A 17339-nucleotide genomic window follows, 5' to 3' on the forward strand; every position below is an offset into this window, starting at 1 on the left:
GATGAAAGAAAGCAATTTCCAGATACTCTTATTTCCATGTCTATTGGTGTTTAATCCTCTAAAAGAAGGCGCAATAGTAGCTTTCACTTTAGGACCGGTCAAAAACTATCTCCTGAGGGAGAGGGGGCGGGAGATTTAGCGGGTGATGAGATGGAATTAAATGCAACTGAAGGGGGAAAAATTGACAGGTACAAAAAGGGGACATCACTCAGTAGTAGTAGTATGATGATGATGTTTATGGTGATGATGATGGATGATGATGATGATGGTGATGATGATGATAATGTTAATAATGTTGATGATAATGATGATGATGATGATGGTGGTGGTGGTGATGATGATGATGATGATAATGTTAATAATGATGTATGATGATGATGATGATGATGATAATCATGATGATGATAATGATGATGATGATGCTGCTGATGATGATGATGATAATGTTAATAATGATGTATGATGATGATGGTGATGATGATGATGATAATGTTAATAATGATGTATGATGATGATGGTGATGGCGATGATGACGATGATGACGACTATAATGATATAGCGGTTAATAATGACCGGTCCTTTAACTTTAAATAGCAAAGTAAACAAATACACTTAGCAAATTGTGTCTAAAGGATACTGGCATCTTGTCCATTTGAGGGGCCTAGAAAATAGATTGAAACATTATAGAGTGAAGTCATTAAACTCGTGAAATAGATATTAGACTAATGCACGTTAGTAGCCCCTAATTCCATTGCCTTCTTTTGAGTCAATTTGACTGACACGTTGACTAGTATCTTTTGTTACAAGGGTTAAATGCCTTCACTCTTTGTAGAATGATTTTACTTAGCCCGTGAAAAGTGGGCAACATAAATATCACTAAATAGTGTTATTTTATGCTAATTATATTGCTTTCTTTTGTTTAGTTAGTACTATTTATTGCTAAATAGTGATAACTGTTGCACACATTTAGTGTTTGTACTCTATAATTAAACATATACACCTATTTCGAAGATCGTTGCGCACCAAGAGCCTCAAGTAACAAGCCAAGGCTCCAAAGAACGTCGGTACTTTTAATTATAATTGATATATAGGACGTTTGCATGATGGCGTCATTGACCTCTACTACCAGACTCCCTTGCACACTTTCTTTTGTTCAGTTAATTAGCACCAATTGTCTCACTATTCTCATGAGGGAATACAAATTTAAATAAGAAAGAAAATTCGCGAAGCATCTTGGTAGTGGGAGTCAAATGACGCCATCATGCAAACGTCCTATTCATGGTTCATGCAAGTGGCTATAGCTCTACACTAATTATCATCTCAAGCAGCCTTGCTTGGAGCAATTTGTGAGGTCAATAAAAGAAAATGTACCGTGAATAAACTAATTACAGCTAAAAGTACAGGCGTTCTCTGCGGTCTTGGCTTGTTGCTGAGGCTTTTGGTGTGACAACGATTTCTGAAATAGGTGTATACAATACGAAATATTAAAGTTACCTTGTATCATTTACTCAATATACGGGTTCAATGACGCAGGCTCCTTCATTTCTGACCTTGATCTTCTTCTTGCCTCTTTTACATGAAGCAACCTTCATCAGGCATTTGTTGTTGTATGTTCTTCCGTCTGTCCCACATACTGGTCTGATGATCTTTGTACATGCCTTTGGGCAGACGCACACTGCCTCGTTATGCTGCACTTCACAAGTAGCGTAGTTAGTACACTTAAGGGCCAGGCATGGATCTGTTTGAACAACAAAGGAACGTGGCATGTGAAAGTTATCGAAACCTGAAACAACCTCTGGGCTGATCTAAGTTAGGGCATGGCTAACTCACAGATCGAACCCTGCTTATGTCTCTGTACTCTGATATAAACACTCTAGAAGCTGAAGTACACTTTAAAAACAAGAGAAATACTCACTAATACGCCTCGTCGGGCTCCTAAGGTTGCTTCTCTAGCGCTCTGCAGCTCCCAGCGTGTTTATATCACAGTATACGTACAGCGACAAGGGCGCACGTTTTATATTACTTAAATCCAATTATCCATACTTACTGATGCATTTGCCGATGCTACTCACAGTAACCTTCTTATTCTTTCGACAAGAAGTTGCCTTCATTATGCATTCGTTACTATAGGTCTTCCCGTCCGACCCACACACGGGCGCGTAAATCTTTGGACAAACTTTATTACAGACGCACTTTGCTTTTCCGTTCACGGGACGACAGAATGAGTATGGAGGGCTGCTGCAAGGAAGAGACTGAAAGCAGGGATCTGAAGGAGATAAAGAATAAGATTATCATTTCATCATTTTCCTGAATGTTTTCGCATTTAAGACCACATGTCGTTCCCTTGAGTATTATTTCTTTTCTAGACTATTTTACTTTGGGCGTAATGTTTTCCCATTTCAGACCACATGCCATTCCCTTGAGTATTATTTCTTCTATTGACCTTTTTAGTTTGGACAATGTTTTTCCATTTCAGACCACATGTCGTTCCCTTGACTATTATTCCTTTTCTATTGCCATTAGAAGTTTTAATTGTGAGTCAGGCACAATATCACAAATGTCAACTTACTATGACATAAGCTTTTACTCGCGACAGTGATGTTCTTTTTAGCTTCGCATGCTCTTTGTTTCATGATGCAGATATTGTTGTATGTCTTGCCGTCCGAACCACAGACCAAATCTTGCTTCTTGTCACAAAAGAACTTGCACACGCACTTTGGATGGCCGTTTATGTTCTCACACTTGGAGTATGGTGGCGAAGCACACTTATAATTGAAGCAAACTTCTACAAAACAAAAATTAACGTCGTTGTTTTTTATTTGATGTATACCATTGATTTTGATGAACACAGACTCATTTATAAATGTTTAGCCTCGTTATAAGCTAGGAATTCATATCATCCATATAGTTCAAGTATATTCTTACTCATAATAGAATACAATCCCGGACATTGAATTCGGCAATTCCCGATTCACGGCCGATGCCAATATCCCGAATCATGTGAGATTTTCTTCTAGTTTCACAGATCCCTTACTATATTTTATCGCGTTTCCCGACTCCCGCGAATACTCACTTCCACAAGGTCGATTGTGCAGCACAGTAATAATCCTTCCCTTTTTGCAGCCTGCACGTTTCATTTTACATTCATTGTCGTACGTGACTTTATCGGAACCACAAACGGGTTTGTAGATCTCGGGACAGACATCTGGACAACTGAGACACACTGGTTTGCCATCGATCATCTTGCATACCGTATTAATCGTACAAAGTACGTTTGCGCAAGTGATTTTGGCTGTTGATTGGACAAAAGATAAACCATAAGCTGAAGCTTATCCTGCGGATAAACTTTATCCAGATGGTACGATTCTGATAACTATTCGCTGCACAGCGCTTTTATTTTGAAGATAGTGCTTATCCGGCTTTGGATAACATATTTTATCTTCGGAATCAAACCTGAGACCCCAGAAAAAAGTGAGAGGCGAGTGCAGGCCTCTACACCATCCTAATTGATTGATTCCCAATATTATAATTGTTTTAGTATTTTTAACACAAGTGAATTTGATAAATATCGGAGAGAGAGGGTTCTTCCCTTCAAATTCTATTTTATTTCTGAAAGCGGCACACATCGACAAATGAGCGTGCGCATGCGCGCAGGTGAACATAACAGCATAAGACGTAAATTGTGACCAATGAGCGAGCCGGATTTATTATATTCACTTGTGTAAAAATACTAAATATATACACCTTTTTAAAAAAAATTGTAGGTCGGAGATCCGAAATCTGAGACCGAAAGGAATTGTGGGTTGTAAGCTGTAAATTGTTTTGTGGTTTTGATTAGTAGTTCGCAAAAAGTTAATATCTTAATATACCAACTTTGAGCAATGATCTGCGCTGGCAAACTATCTGGGTAAGTATATATTGGATTTTTAACGAGAAACACACTCAGTCCCCCACAATTCCAATCGGTCTCAGATTTCTGATTTCAGATATCCACCGACGTTTTTTGAAATAGGTGTATATGAAGATCAATGCGATCGAGAGTATGTGGCTTTATCACGTCGATGAATGTCCCTTCTGAGAAGAGTATACTCACAGTCATACCAAACCTCACTATAGTAGAATATTTTAATATTTTATAATCATTAAAATAATCAACAATACTCACGTGGGCATGACCCCTCACTTGCTACTGTGATTCTCTTGTTAGCCTCACAAGCCGCCACGCGTAGATTACACTTATTGGGGTAAGTCTGTCCGTTTGAGCCGCACACAGGCGCAAATTCCAGGGTACAGAACTTCGAGCAAATACACTTGGACTGACCGTTGACGAATTTGCAGACGTTAGGGCTTGCGCAGATGATAGGGTCGCAGTTTGGGGCTGAAGTTGGAGTTGGTGTTGGTACTGGTGATAAAGATAATCTTATGTCAAATTATATGTGTCGTTCCCTCCCTTGTCACGAGGATTTTCTCCGGGTTCTCCGATGTGATTTTCCTCCCTCTGTGAGAATTAGCATGTGATTTGAGTGTTGTGTTTTGTTTATAATGAACGTAGTGGTAGTGCGTGTGGAACTAAACTTACGGAAGAGGGAAGTGATGGCTATAAAATATGAGTTTGTTTTTGAGTATCCTACCCAGTGTGTTAAACTAGTTTCATCAAAAATCGAAGTTTGTGTTGGTACTGGTGACTATGAAACACTTCATTTAATATGGATGTGGTAGGATAGAGAATGTGGAATAACCGCTTCCTGGCTTTGCCTTTAGCCCTTTCAAATAGTCCAGTGAACGTTGTATTTTTCTTTGTGCGCGCAGCATTTTGACCCTAAAAATTTGCAGCTTAGATTGCTTCGAGGTCTTTTAATGAAATAAGAGATTCTGGTAAACCTAACGCTGTTTAGTATGCAAATACAACATAAAAAAAGGTGAAACAATCACTGGCAAAAATTGGTGCAAATGGTTGCGCAATACTGTAGCTTCATACGTTACTAACCAATTTAAATTTTTCATATTACTATTTCGCGCGCAACTAATTTTCTTTACTGTGAAGAGTTTTAACTGGCTTCTAAATTAAGCAAAAAAAGTAGGTTGCTGAGCGCGGAGTAACATCAGTGTTGCGCCACAATTTGCACGATTTTGCCGTTAAAACATTGAATGATACTAACGTGGACAAGGTCCTTGGCTAACCACTGTAATGGTCCTATTACTGTTACATGCAGCAGCAGCAAGATGACACTGGTTACTATACGTCCTGCCATCTGATCCACATACTGGCTGAAATACTGCAGGACAAATGGATGGACATACGCATTTTCCAACACCATTTACCTCCTCGCAGACTCTGGGAGCTGCGCACCTGATAACTGCGCATCCAGCTGTCAGGAAAAACGCAGAAGAAAAATGTATGAATAATTTTAGTTTTACGCTATATGTTATTATTGCTATAAATTTAGTATACATGCAGCTATATTAATTATATAGCTCTAGCTAGCAGTATTTACATCGCCAATCTTCCACTTTCACCAGTTTCCCCAAAAATTGCACACGAAACACAATGTATACTGATAGAAATCTAAACATGCACGGTGTGTGCGCGACCGTGGCATTACAGTGGTATAACAGTGGTATAGACTCTTATTAATCACGGATATTCAACCAATCAGAACGCAGGACGCAGGCCGTCGCAGTATTTACAGTACCAATGGCCGTATTTACTCAGCTTCCAACTACAATCGATATATATATATATATATAAATAAAATACAAATCTCTTACTTACTAGGGCAACGACCTTGGCTCACGACTGTAATCTCGCTGTTTGTTTTGCATGCTTCAACTTTGAGAAGACATTCATTGTTATAAGTCACCCCATTTGAGCCACACACGGGGCGAAGGATCTTGGGGCATGCAGTTGAACACACACATGTTCCACGTCCATCGATCTCCTTGCAAACCTTTGGAAGTAAGCACGTGACAGCTTCACATCCGACTGCGGAGAAAAAAAGGAAATACTGTATTCAAGTTTAATCGACTCCTGGAACAACCTCTGTGCTGATCTAAGTCAGGGCACGTGCACGACTAACTCACAGAATTAGAATTCAGAGGGAAGAAAACCAAAGAACCTGGAAAGCTCCTTCCAATTAAAGGAAAGATCTAACAAATTTAACTCACATGCGATGCTATGTCCAGTGAGGAATCAAACCCTAGAGAAGAGAGGCGAGTGTACTACCACTACACCACCCTTGATTCGGGGTATTTTCGTACGTCTCCGAACTAAAATAAATCTGCACGTCAGAAATTTACTAACCAAGTTGCAACGCCGCTTAAGTTAGTACTTATTTTGATTAATTATATCCAATACGTCGAGTTGGACAGCTAGGTTGCAAAATTATGAACTTGGTCTTGAAATGTGTCTAACATACTTAGGCTTATTCAAAATATGACGTCGTCAAGCAGATACTGCAGAAACGCTATACAAATATAAAGCTATACGAATATGACATGTTAATTGCTGGGTTTCAATCAGCTGATAAAGGTATTTGAATCTCATTGTCTGCTCCAAATGGTGGTCAAACACTGACCACCATGTGCTGTCAGCCAGAAAGAATTCTATTAAAAACTTGCGATTTAGCTGACGAACATTCCGCACGAGACAGGAAATGACGTCAAGTTAAACCCAGCAATGGCAGATATCAGAGTTACAATCTAACGCCTTCAAACGATTGTTTTAAAGCGTGGCATTAATTTGGGACATCTATAATCACATCATTTAATTTTGATGTTGATGAAGAACGACAAAAAATTTAAAGAAAAAAGAAATAACGGGTAAGACATTAAAGGATAGAAATGAAACAACGAACGAATAAAAAACGGATAAAAAAGTGAATAAGTTGATTAGATCAATTGATGAAAAAAAATTACGAGCTTGAGATCGCGATGTTATTCAAGATTTTCAGATTTGATGGGTGTACTTGATCGTCGAAATGTCTTTATGCACGTCTTGTGTGTGTGATTCCTACTTAACATTGGTTTCTTTACTTTTTTACTCTTTTTTGATTTCGTCACAGGAAACAAAACCCACACATAACGCCTGATAGAGATTGCAATCAACAAAGCGCAAGAAAAAGGAAAGAAAAGACGAGCATGTGACAGGAGGCAGTAACAGGAAAGAGTCCCAATTTACGACCGCACCCTCCCCTCCCCCTCTACTTGATTTACTTACCAGGGCAGGCACCGTGACTAGCAACGGTGATCGCTGTCCCAGCCTTACATGCAGCAACCTTCAGTTCACATGCGTTGGAATACGTATTGCCATCAGACCCACAAACAGGATTGAATTCAAGAGTACATGCAATGTTGCAGTCCGAGCCAGGGATTTTGATGCATTTGGGGACGCCATTGTACATCTTGCACGTTTGGTTCGGTAGGCAATCTACCGTAGCGCATGTTGGAGGAGCAGGAGATGGGGTAACAGGAACATACGAAGCTGGAAGACAAAATGACAATCATTACGTCATACCATAAAGAAGATGAAGAGGTGGGGCCCGCGCGAGACAAAGAATATATCACGTCAAGAAAACATTATATTTTCAAGAGTAAAACGGTTAAAAATACAATTACAAAAGCATGGATCCAAATTTGGAAAATTACGTTGCCATGGGAATTGTCGAAGAACATCTCACCAAATGTTTTTCATACAATTGATGTTGCCTGGCAACCAGACGCTTGTTTGTCAGTCGTCGTTTGGATGCATGTGAACTAATATTGTTCAGTCACTAATTAACACGTGGTTAATAGCATTTTCACGGTCACTGAAAATAGATTTTGCAAAGTCTTGTGGAATCGAAAAGCGCGACAAATATTACCAATAAAGGCCTTGATTACATGGGGGCGGGAGCGGGGTGGGGGGGGGGGGGGGGCAGAAAAATCATCGAAAAACAATATTTTCTGATTGATTTAAAATAATAAGACTACGAAACATTGTTACAGCATGTTAGCATCAACGCTGGGCTTGGCTTGTCCGCATTTCAATCCCATGATGAACAATTGTGACGTCATCCGTGGAAAACGCTAATAAATGTGGGGTTGGATTGGTAAGAAATGGGTAGGAATTTCTAATAAGCTTCATTTTAACGCGCCTGCCTTATGTTTTAGTAAATAAAAATAAAAAAGGACGAAAAAGAGATTTAAAAGTTTAATGACCTCTCCGTGACTTAATTCTGATTTCACTTCATACTGATTAACACCTGAATTTTTTTCGCTGTGAAATCATGGAAATATGTTGGAAACCAAACCTTTCCAGCTATGGACGCTTCGATTCCTTGGTGTGGAAATATGTTGGAGGTCGCCACATTCAGCATTTAGTTTCTATGATTTGGAAAGCGAATGGATTCCAGTTTGATAGTGGAATTTTGTTTGACCTTTGGTAAAGTTTTTGGGCATAGGGATCGGATGATTTTTAACAATAAATATTAGCATAATAGATAAGACTAACCGCTTGATTCCTTTCCCATTCAACTTCTTACACAGCGTCTATCGCTTTAGCAGGATTTTCAACTAATTCAAAGCGGGATTGAACCCTAAAACAAACTCTGGGTGATCTAAAACAGGGCAAGGCCAACCGACCTGAAACAGTTTGAATTGGAATTCTCTGCGGTATGTTCATGAATGGTTAACTAAACATCAACATATTTTCAAATGCTCTTTCTCTACCTTGAAGAACGTGATTGACCGTGGTAACCATCAGAACCAAGGCAGCAAAGAAGGGCAAAGACGCCATGACTGATCAGCTTAGTCAACTCGCCTGATCTGTACACTAAGATTCAAAACTGAAATAGAACACAATCGTTCACTCTCCTTATATATTAAAAAGTTATTCACTACAAAAATAGCAAAAGACGAAGATATTTCATGTTCTGTCAAAAACTCGGCACTTAATGTTTCTGTGCCATGGCAATAACCGTTTCTATAGCAACGATCTAACTTAGTGTCTCATAAATGGAGGTGTGCATACAAATTCAGTCGAATGAGTTTTAATCCCATATCTTAACCAAAACAGTAGGTAGGTAATTGGAAAAAAATATTTAGGGAATTTAAAACGCGCGCGCACGTCTCTAGCTGTACTGTGATATATTTTAACACGGTGGAACAGCTGGAAGGTGGAGATCACGAGAAAAGCAAACTTAGGAATATGAGATGCAGCCGAGTGTTTCTCTTGCTTCTCGATTGCTCTAAAGCTCTCAGAGTGCTAATATCACATTACAGTATTTATAGAATATTTTCAATGGGACAATCAGTTTTCCCGAGCGTGTCTCTGTTATAAATTATATCTAATACAAAATATAATCTAATATATCTAATATAAACACACCAGCCAACCAGCGCGTGCGTTATCATATAATAAAGTATAATAAAAATTTAAATAAAGATGAAAAAAGATGAATGCTTAGAGTAATTTTTGAGGGAAAAAAGGGCTGGGGAAAGAGTTATCATTTTACTAAGCATAAACACAGGGAGCCCATACTAGATTTATAGATGGCAGTGATGAACACAGGAAGCCCAAATTTAAGTTTGTTATGAATGAGTTACCGCGCGAGAAGGAGGAATGGGCACTAGTGTAATGGCAAAAGCTTCTGCAAGCTTTTTTGAGAAAGCTTTGCTTTTCAATCTCGTTTAATCCTCGATTATTTTTTGCAATCTGTTCTTCACCCAAATCGCAGAAGCAAGTGAGATACCTGTTTATCCTTCCTACGGACTTTTTTTAGCTTAAATTTGAAATTTGTGCTCGAATTTTGAATTGTTTACGTTTGGTTCGAGAGTGACCGTCTGCATAACTCAGGGCCATCGAAAATTTGGTATCCATTGGTGTGTATAAATCGCAATCATGGACAATCCTCCAAGTCAAACTATCTACATTAACAATCTAAATGAAAAAGTCAAGAAAGAAGGTAAATTCAGCCCAATACAATGAAAATCGTAGAATATTAAGTAAAAGTTTGAAACATGCCTGTGACATGTCTCGCACGTTGAACATCGAAAACGTATTCTTTACATTCAAAATATTCTGTAAAAATGCTGCTAACGAGTCTGTGTTTATCGTTGCTTGGTTTTGCCACGTGTATTTTCAGAGTTGAAGAAGTCTCTCTACGCCATCTTCTCGCAATTTGGCCCCATTCTTGACATTGTAGCCCTCAAAACCCTGAAAATGAGAGGCCAGTCATTTGTAGTGTTTAAGGATATAGCTAGTGCTACAAATGCACTGAGATCTATGCAAGGATTCCCTTTTTATGACAAGCCAATGGTAAGTAATTAGAATCTTGGTAAATATTTTTGGTGTGCATCACTTCCATTCCCATAAGAATAAAAGGACAGACATGGTCGCCATGCTGGTTAACATGACAAATTTAACCAAATAATCATAGTCAATTTGGAGGTATAGCACTAATGTACTAACAAATCACTCATGATTGTAAGCTGCATGGTTGCTAATAGTGCAGCCAGTTAAGTCCTCCACTGCAATGTAAAGCACATTGAGACATTGTGAAATGCGCTATAGAAGAACCCCATTATTATTATTATTAAATAGGCGGCTTTGATGCCACATGCACCCCAAGAATACACAATTCATTTTTGTCTAGCTGGGTATAATCCACACTATATTAAACATAATAAAAACAATTATACCCAAACTAGATCACAATGTACCATATTGACCATCTTGCAGAAGCTATGCATATATACATAATTTGTTACAACAGCTGTCAATCATTTAAATTACAATGAACAATCACATGTATTATTCTACCACCAATCAGTGATTGCCACTGCTATTGATCTGCAGCAGTGACAAGAATAAAACTGATAGTGGATTTACAGCTCTTGTCAATCACATGCGTGAAAATCGTACAATTTGCCGTCCGGACAAAGTAGGTTTTGGTGGACGTCAATCAAGGCATTTTCACAAAATTCCATAGGCATCTGCCCTTGAAAGCCTTGTGTTTTCTGGCAATTTCATGGAAACACTTAGGTTGATTTCCGACAAAACCTTATTTTGTCGTGTTAGAAATATTTTTCACACGTGTGATTGAGAAGGGCTGTAATCACATTCTTCTAATGAAAACACTCTTTATAACCCATCATCACCCAATATTGAGGTATCCGTTCAATGTTTTTTGTTCCAAAAACTTATCCCAATGTAAAATCCTTCCCTCCCCCCTCTCCCCCCCCCCAAATAGTTGACACTTCCCCCAACTACACCCAGTTTAGTAGTACATGAAAACCCCTTTTGCCTTTTGTTTTGACTGCCTAGAAAAAGGAAAAAAACAGATGGTGCATGATAATGAAAATTTCAGGAAGTCATATAAATTAATGTTTTGCCCAATGCATGTTTACATGTTGTTTTGCCTTTGTCTATCAAATTTGTTAAAACTAAGTTTCTCTGGTAATTAAATGTTAAATGTACCTCGTTAAATGTACCTCGTATTAACTAAATGCCAAACTGTCATTGATAACACAGAAGGAATTTTGTCCTTTATGATATACAGCTATTTCAATAAAATATCGACAGTCATCACCAAAGGCCATAGGCAATAGACAAAAAGCAATAGGAGATAGGTCATATTAATTGGTGTATAGGTATATATATTTTTGAAAATAATAAAAAAGATTGTTTTTTGATAATTGCTTTTATTCTTTTCTACTTTCTAAAGTGATTCAATAGAAAGAAATATGAACAGTTTTTTCTGCTAATCATTTGATTAGAGTAGTGTAAATATTAATAACTTTTCATACTAATAGAAAAATTCACTTGTCAAGAGATTTCAAAATTATATTCACTGCTCGTCCAATAAGAGTCTTTCTTTTTTGAATTGAATTAAATGGACCATCTGCTTCTTGGTAGGAATATGCAGTTCCTTTGTGAAAAAACCCCCACTTTTTCTTGCCTTTCAAACATTGCTATTTTGTTCTTTGACCAAGGCTGTTTTCTTGAAAAAGGTTTTTCAAGCCTTTTTATTTCACTCGACCACAAGATGATGTACAATTTGATGGTAGGATTTTCTAAACTTTTAGAACTTACTTTAAAACTGAAAAAAGGATAAGAAAAAAGGCTAAAATTAGGAATAGGAATGAAAAAAAATAGATTTTTAAGATTTTGACATTTATTATACACTAAATTATATTAGTTGAGAAGAAAAGAGTCGAACATTTTTGATTTATTTAAATTGCATCTTCTTTCTGTACCCTAGGTTATTTTTGCTGTAAATTTAATGAAATTTTATAACTCAGAAACTGGAATTTTGGCTTGAACATGAACAAAAACATATCCAAAATGGCATCCCTCTAAAAAATCATGCATTTGAACCTTAAAACTTATTATTACTACTTTGATATATATTAAGTAAATACTGTACATAATGTTTTCTATTGTAGAGAATACAGTATGCTAAAAGTAAATCAGATGCAGTGGCCAAGTTAGAAGGAACCTTTGTACCAAGAGAGAAAAAACCAAAGGAGAAAAGAAAAGCACCTGAAGGTAAGGAAAGATGTTATTCCCACATTCACTTTCTTTCTCATAGCGTACACAAGGGTGGGGATGTTGGAAAAGGGCACATTGTGTAGTTTAATAAAAAGTATGGTTAAAAAATACTCTTACCATCTCTTCAAATGAATTTTTTTAAGGGTTGGGGAGGGTCTGAGAAAGGGAGATAGCATTTTCCAAAGAGTAAGACAGAACTCCATACCTTCCAGATGGAGAAAGATTGGAATTTCTTAGGGATTGGGAAGGTCTGAGGAGGGTATTTAGTGTATTGCAATTTCCAAGGGTCTGAGTAGGGTATATTTTAAAGTTTCAAAAAATATCTGTGCTTACCCATGTAGAGGGATTGAAATTTTCTAGGTCTCATTTTTGGGGTGCATGTTATGTCATAGTCACCATGTTGGATGACAATAACAAAACATTCCTCATTACAGTAGCTTCTATTTTCATGACATCTGCTTGATTGTCATTTATTTATCTAGGGATTTTGAGTCGTGGTTGTACTTCCTAGAATTTCTAAAGGTGACAAAATCCATTCCCCCCCCCCCCCCAATTAATTATCTTACATTACAGTTTACATATTTGTCTTTTATATTATTAGTCTTTCATTTCTAATGTATATTAATTTTAACAGCTGCACCAGCTCGTCCTGCCAAGAAGGCCCAAGCGGTACCTCAGCAAATAGCAGCAGTACCACAAGTCATTCCTGGAATAATGCCTGGACAGCCTGTTATGGCTCCTAATGGTATGGCATTTCAATTACTATTTCCTGCCTTAGTAGGAGAACTTTCTATGTAACATATGCCGCAAATAAGTCCAATCTGTATGGGCATCTATCACTGTTTTATTGACAATATTTTCATCAATAAATACTTATAGTTTGATATTTTATCTACTCCTAGTGGCACCTATGGGACAGCCTCCAATTGGTATGATGCAACAGCAAGCACCTGACGTTCCAAATAACATCTTATTCTTGACCAACTTACCACAAGAAACAACAGAAATGATGTTGTCCATGTTGTTTAACCAGTAAGTTACTACTTATGTTTTAGAAAAAAATTGTATGTAGAACTGTTGCAGGTATAAGAGTTTTTCAATTGACTATGACCTACACAATGTTAATGGTGTTTGACTTCTGTCAATCAAAATATCACCAACTTAGAACATTGTCAATACATGTGACTGATGGCAATCAAAACACCAGAAAACACAGGAGAGAACCAAAAAATATTGACATTTCAATTTTTCCCATGCAATGTCAGAAGCAACTCCACATGCAGTATAGAGCGAGAGGTTTCGAGCGAGTATCAGCCATTGCAAATATCACTTATTATTTGAAGGTTGTTGATTATTGAATTAGTTATAAAAGGTGTAATCAAACTGAAAATGAAATCAAATGATTTTTTCTTCAGATTTCCTGGTTTTAAAGAAGTACGTCTTGTCCCTGGTCGATCAGATATCACCTTTGTAGAGTTCGAAAACGAAGTACAAGCAGGAACCGCTAAAGATGCTCTCCAAGGATTCCGAATAACACCATCTCATGCGATGACTATCTCTTTTGCTAAGAAGTAACACAAGCATTGGAGTATTGTTTTTGATGGCATTGCACTTAGCCATTGATATTGTACATTTTATGTATTGTAAATATCATGGCAGCATTGCACTAGGCTGTCTTCGTTCATTCTATATTTTGTAATTTCATTCTTATATTTTCTGTGCTGAATCTGGAGTTTGAATTTATCTTGAGTTTAGCTACATTTTATTTAGGAAGACTTTTTGTCAATGATCAAGATAAGTTACAGTACACAAAACTTTTTGATCTCTCACTAAACCTTTATTACCCAAGTTTAATAGGCACTTGTTGGTTTCAAAATTGATTTCTTAATCAAAAAAGCCCTAAAAATTTGGAAGTTGTTAGGTTACAGAAAAATAGCTCCAAGAGAAACGTTATACCATACTAAGTGTAGAAAGCAATTTAAGCTGATAGCTTCATGCATTGCACTCAGCAGAAGAAAGAACAAGTCTGGTCCCATTCATTGCACTTTGTATGGTTGTACTAGACAAGATACTAAGAACAGTATGTATGTTTCAGTGGCCTTGAGAAGCGATTTCAATAAAACTGAAAAATACAACTGATTGAATTGTGTAGTTACTAGAACTGAATAAAAAAATTGTCAATTTAAAATAGAGTTGTTTTTTATGCACAGGGCTGTTGGGAGTATTCTTCCTCAAATCTCTACGTTATTAGAGTGCTATTTCATACGGAATCCTTTGTTTTCTATTGTTTATTTATCACCATTTAGTACTAAAAGTTAGTATTTGTTTCACGGGTTTAGTGCGTGCACTTTAAACAGATATGATGGATCTGAATGTATTTAACAAAGCATGCGGGAAGTGGCATAAGCATGAAAGAAGGGAAAGCACGAAAGGGGTGTAAGGAGAAAGAGCCATAGGCGAGTGCTTATGGCACTTCCTAAGTGCTTTATTACTGAACAGAGCACAGAAAAAGCTTTTTTGTTTTATTACATAGTTATTAATTTTATTTCAGTACTGAATTTATTTACACAAAGAGAAAAACGGTTGCAGGATCTAGCAGCACCTCACAAACGCAGATGGCGTCAGCGCTGTGCTCTGTTCACTAATAAAGCACAGTTTTGACCAATCAGCATGTGCAATCAAAAAGACCAATGAAAAGAGCATGAGCTCGTTGACGTCAGCTTATTGGTCTGTCCTCTTATAGATAATGAAAATTAACCAATGAGGGAGCGAGTGATTACTGCAATTTTCATCAACATGTGAACTCTGCGTACAGCTTGCAGACAGAATTCTCTCATTCTGAAAATTGCAGTAACAAATTGTGTTAAAAATTTCTATTGTTTCAGTCAACATGGTGCTGTGTTTGTGCTGGATTCCCAATAATAAGATCAAGGACTTTTCTAGAATTTGGATCATAAATTCAAGGGCATTTCAAGGACTTCAAGAACCTGAACAAACCTTGATGGTTGCCATGTGAGAAAGGCCTATAGCAGTTAGTTTGGATGGAAAAGAAAAATGATCCCATTTGCCTCCACCCTTTCCCCCAAAAATTGAAAAAACACATGAAGGCTTTCTACAAGGAAATGATCATTTATTTTTACACCTTGGTCTTTATTCAGTGTCCTGAAAAAAGAAAAAGAAATTGTAAATAAGAAATGGAGTTTGCACAGTATTGAAAACTGCAGTTGATGTAGTTTTTGAAGGTTAATGTCAACAAAAACCCTACCTCAATTTCTATTTCCCCATCATTGATCTTATCAATAACATCATGAGGAGCCTGTCTATCAATTGTACAACCAACTGATTGACATGTGCCGAGGACCTCCTTTACTGTGCCAGAAAGCTTTCTTGCCATGGAGCGTGGACGCATGGTCTTGGCAATGTCAATTACCTGTTCCATGGTGATGTTTCCATTGTGTTTGACTGTAAAGAAGAGAGGATTAGGAAACTCAGGGAATTAAGATGACAAATGCTCAATGGCTGGACATGACTGGCCCAAGAGGACGAGCATGTGCCTATTCTGATCAAACATTGGAAGTATAAACCTTCATAACTTAGATACGCATCACTCAAATCAAAAAATATTTTACCATTCAACTATTTATTTTATGCAGAACCAGTACTGAAAGAATTGTCAAAGGGTTCATGTGCACCAACTGTAATAGTGGGTTTTACTATTGCTGATTTACTTACTGTTCTTAACCTTCTTGCGGTCCCTTGGTGGTTCTTTCAAAGCCTTGATGATCAGTGAAGATGCACTAGGGATAACAGATACCTTGGCTTGTCTGTTTTGGATGGTCAGTTGGACGGTGATTCTCAGACCCTTCCAGTCCTTGGTACCATTTGCAATGTCATCACCAACTTTTTTGGGGGACTAAAATGATGGTCATCCATTAATTTCAATAAACTATAGAAATTCATTCCCCTTCAACCAAACAATAGGTTGTTTATATCTGACGTTGTGTTCATAAGGGCCCAAATTTGAGGGCTCCAACAATCCCCCCCTCTCCCCTCCCCCTCAAGATGCATATACAAATGACGGGAAAAATTCTAAGATCCGACTGAGGTTTTTTTAAAAAAGAAAGATTCTTGTATAGCTTAGTAGCCCAATTTTAAATACTTTGATAAATTTATGAAAATGGGTAACTTCAGTTTTTTACACAAGTTTATTTTCGAATCCAAAAGTACTACGATTGAGTAAGAAAAGATTTCCCAATCATTTTCCATAACTATATAATAAACGAGCAATTTTAACAACAGTTGAGGATTCTTGAAAACTTACCAATCCAAGAGGACCAATCTTTGGGGCAAGAGAAGCCGTGGCTCCAACTTCACCTCCAGTACATCTCAGATAGACTAAAAAATTACACGTGAAAGTTGAACCATCCATTCATAGTATCCTCGAAAAAACATCGATTTTTTCTCAACTTTACCAACTTACCGATCTTAATCTCATTGGGGTCGAACTTAGGAGGCATCGTGGAGTACGGATTGAGTTAGATTATTATCTGATGGCTGTGTGGATGAGTATTTTTCAACCCTACCAATTTTTACCAACTGTTAGTTGCACAGCCAACAGTGATAGAGGAAGAGAGAGAACCACTACATCCGGGAAATCGTCTCTCGGGCGCGCGAGGAATCATGGGATTTTAACTTTTTTTTTTTTTACAAAATTTATTCAAAAATTGTGTCAAAAATATTATTTTAATATGAATCTAAGCGGTTTACTAAATATATTATTTTTCTTTAACCGATATGAAGTAGAAATGAA

The 17339-nt window shown here is 37.4% G+C and overlaps 3 protein-coding genes across 4 annotated transcripts; 1 reads left to right on the top strand and 2 right to left on the bottom strand.

Annotated features, from left to right (window-relative positions):
* Positions 1-28: 28 nt before the first annotated feature.
* On the bottom strand, positions 29-8863 carry LOC116308626 (agrin). Its single transcript, XM_089040462.1, has 10 exons — positions 8707-8863; positions 7217-7480; positions 5774-5983; positions 5160-5369; positions 4166-4402; positions 3074-3292; positions 2570-2785; positions 2048-2266; positions 1495-1738; positions 29-661 (listed from the first exon to the last, which is right to left on the bottom strand). Exons 1-9 carry the CDS (start codon positions 8771-8773, stop codon positions 1509-1511), a joined length of 1872 nt encoding a protein of 623 aa, XP_088896588.1. The 5' UTR covers positions 8774-8863; the 3' UTR covers positions 29-661; positions 1495-1508.
* A 750-nt stretch (positions 8864-9613) lies between these two features.
* On the top strand, positions 9614-14717 carry LOC116308596 (U1 small nuclear ribonucleoprotein A). 2 transcript variants are annotated; one of them, XM_031719054.2, is made up of 6 exons: positions 9614-9941; positions 10122-10294; positions 12424-12526; positions 13164-13274; positions 13432-13561; positions 13945-14717. In XM_031719054.2, the coding sequence occupies exons 1-6, from the start codon at positions 9878-9880 to the stop codon at positions 14102-14104; spliced, it is 741 nt and encodes a 246-aa protein (XP_031574914.2). In that variant the 5' UTR covers positions 9614-9877; the 3' UTR covers positions 14105-14717. The 2 variants fall into 2 exon arrangements, with proteins under 2 accessions (XP_031574914.2, XP_031574915.2); XM_031719055.2 differs by lacking the exons at positions 9614-9941; positions 10122-10294 and adding an exon at positions 11760-12041.
* Positions 14718-15638: 921 nt separating this feature from the next.
* LOC116308597 (large ribosomal subunit protein uL11) lies at positions 15639-17171 on the bottom strand. The gene is made up of 5 exons (XM_031719057.2): positions 17010-17171; positions 16851-16924; positions 16262-16442; positions 15795-15991; positions 15639-15691 (listed from the first exon to the last, which is right to left on the bottom strand). Exons 1-5 carry the CDS (start codon positions 17044-17046, stop codon positions 15680-15682), a joined length of 501 nt encoding a protein of 166 aa, XP_031574917.2. The 5' UTR covers positions 17047-17171; the 3' UTR covers positions 15639-15679.
* Positions 17172-17339: the final 168 nt, after the last annotated feature.

Source organism: Actinia tenebrosa, unplaced genomic scaffold (genome assembly GCF_029948245.1).
Source record: "Actinia tenebrosa isolate PJP-AT-01 unplaced genomic scaffold, QUT_ActTen_1.0 PGA_scaffold7__59_contigs__length_16204524, whole genome shotgun sequence".
Taxonomy (NCBI): Eukaryota; Metazoa; Cnidaria; class Anthozoa; order Actiniaria; family Actiniidae; genus Actinia; species Actinia tenebrosa.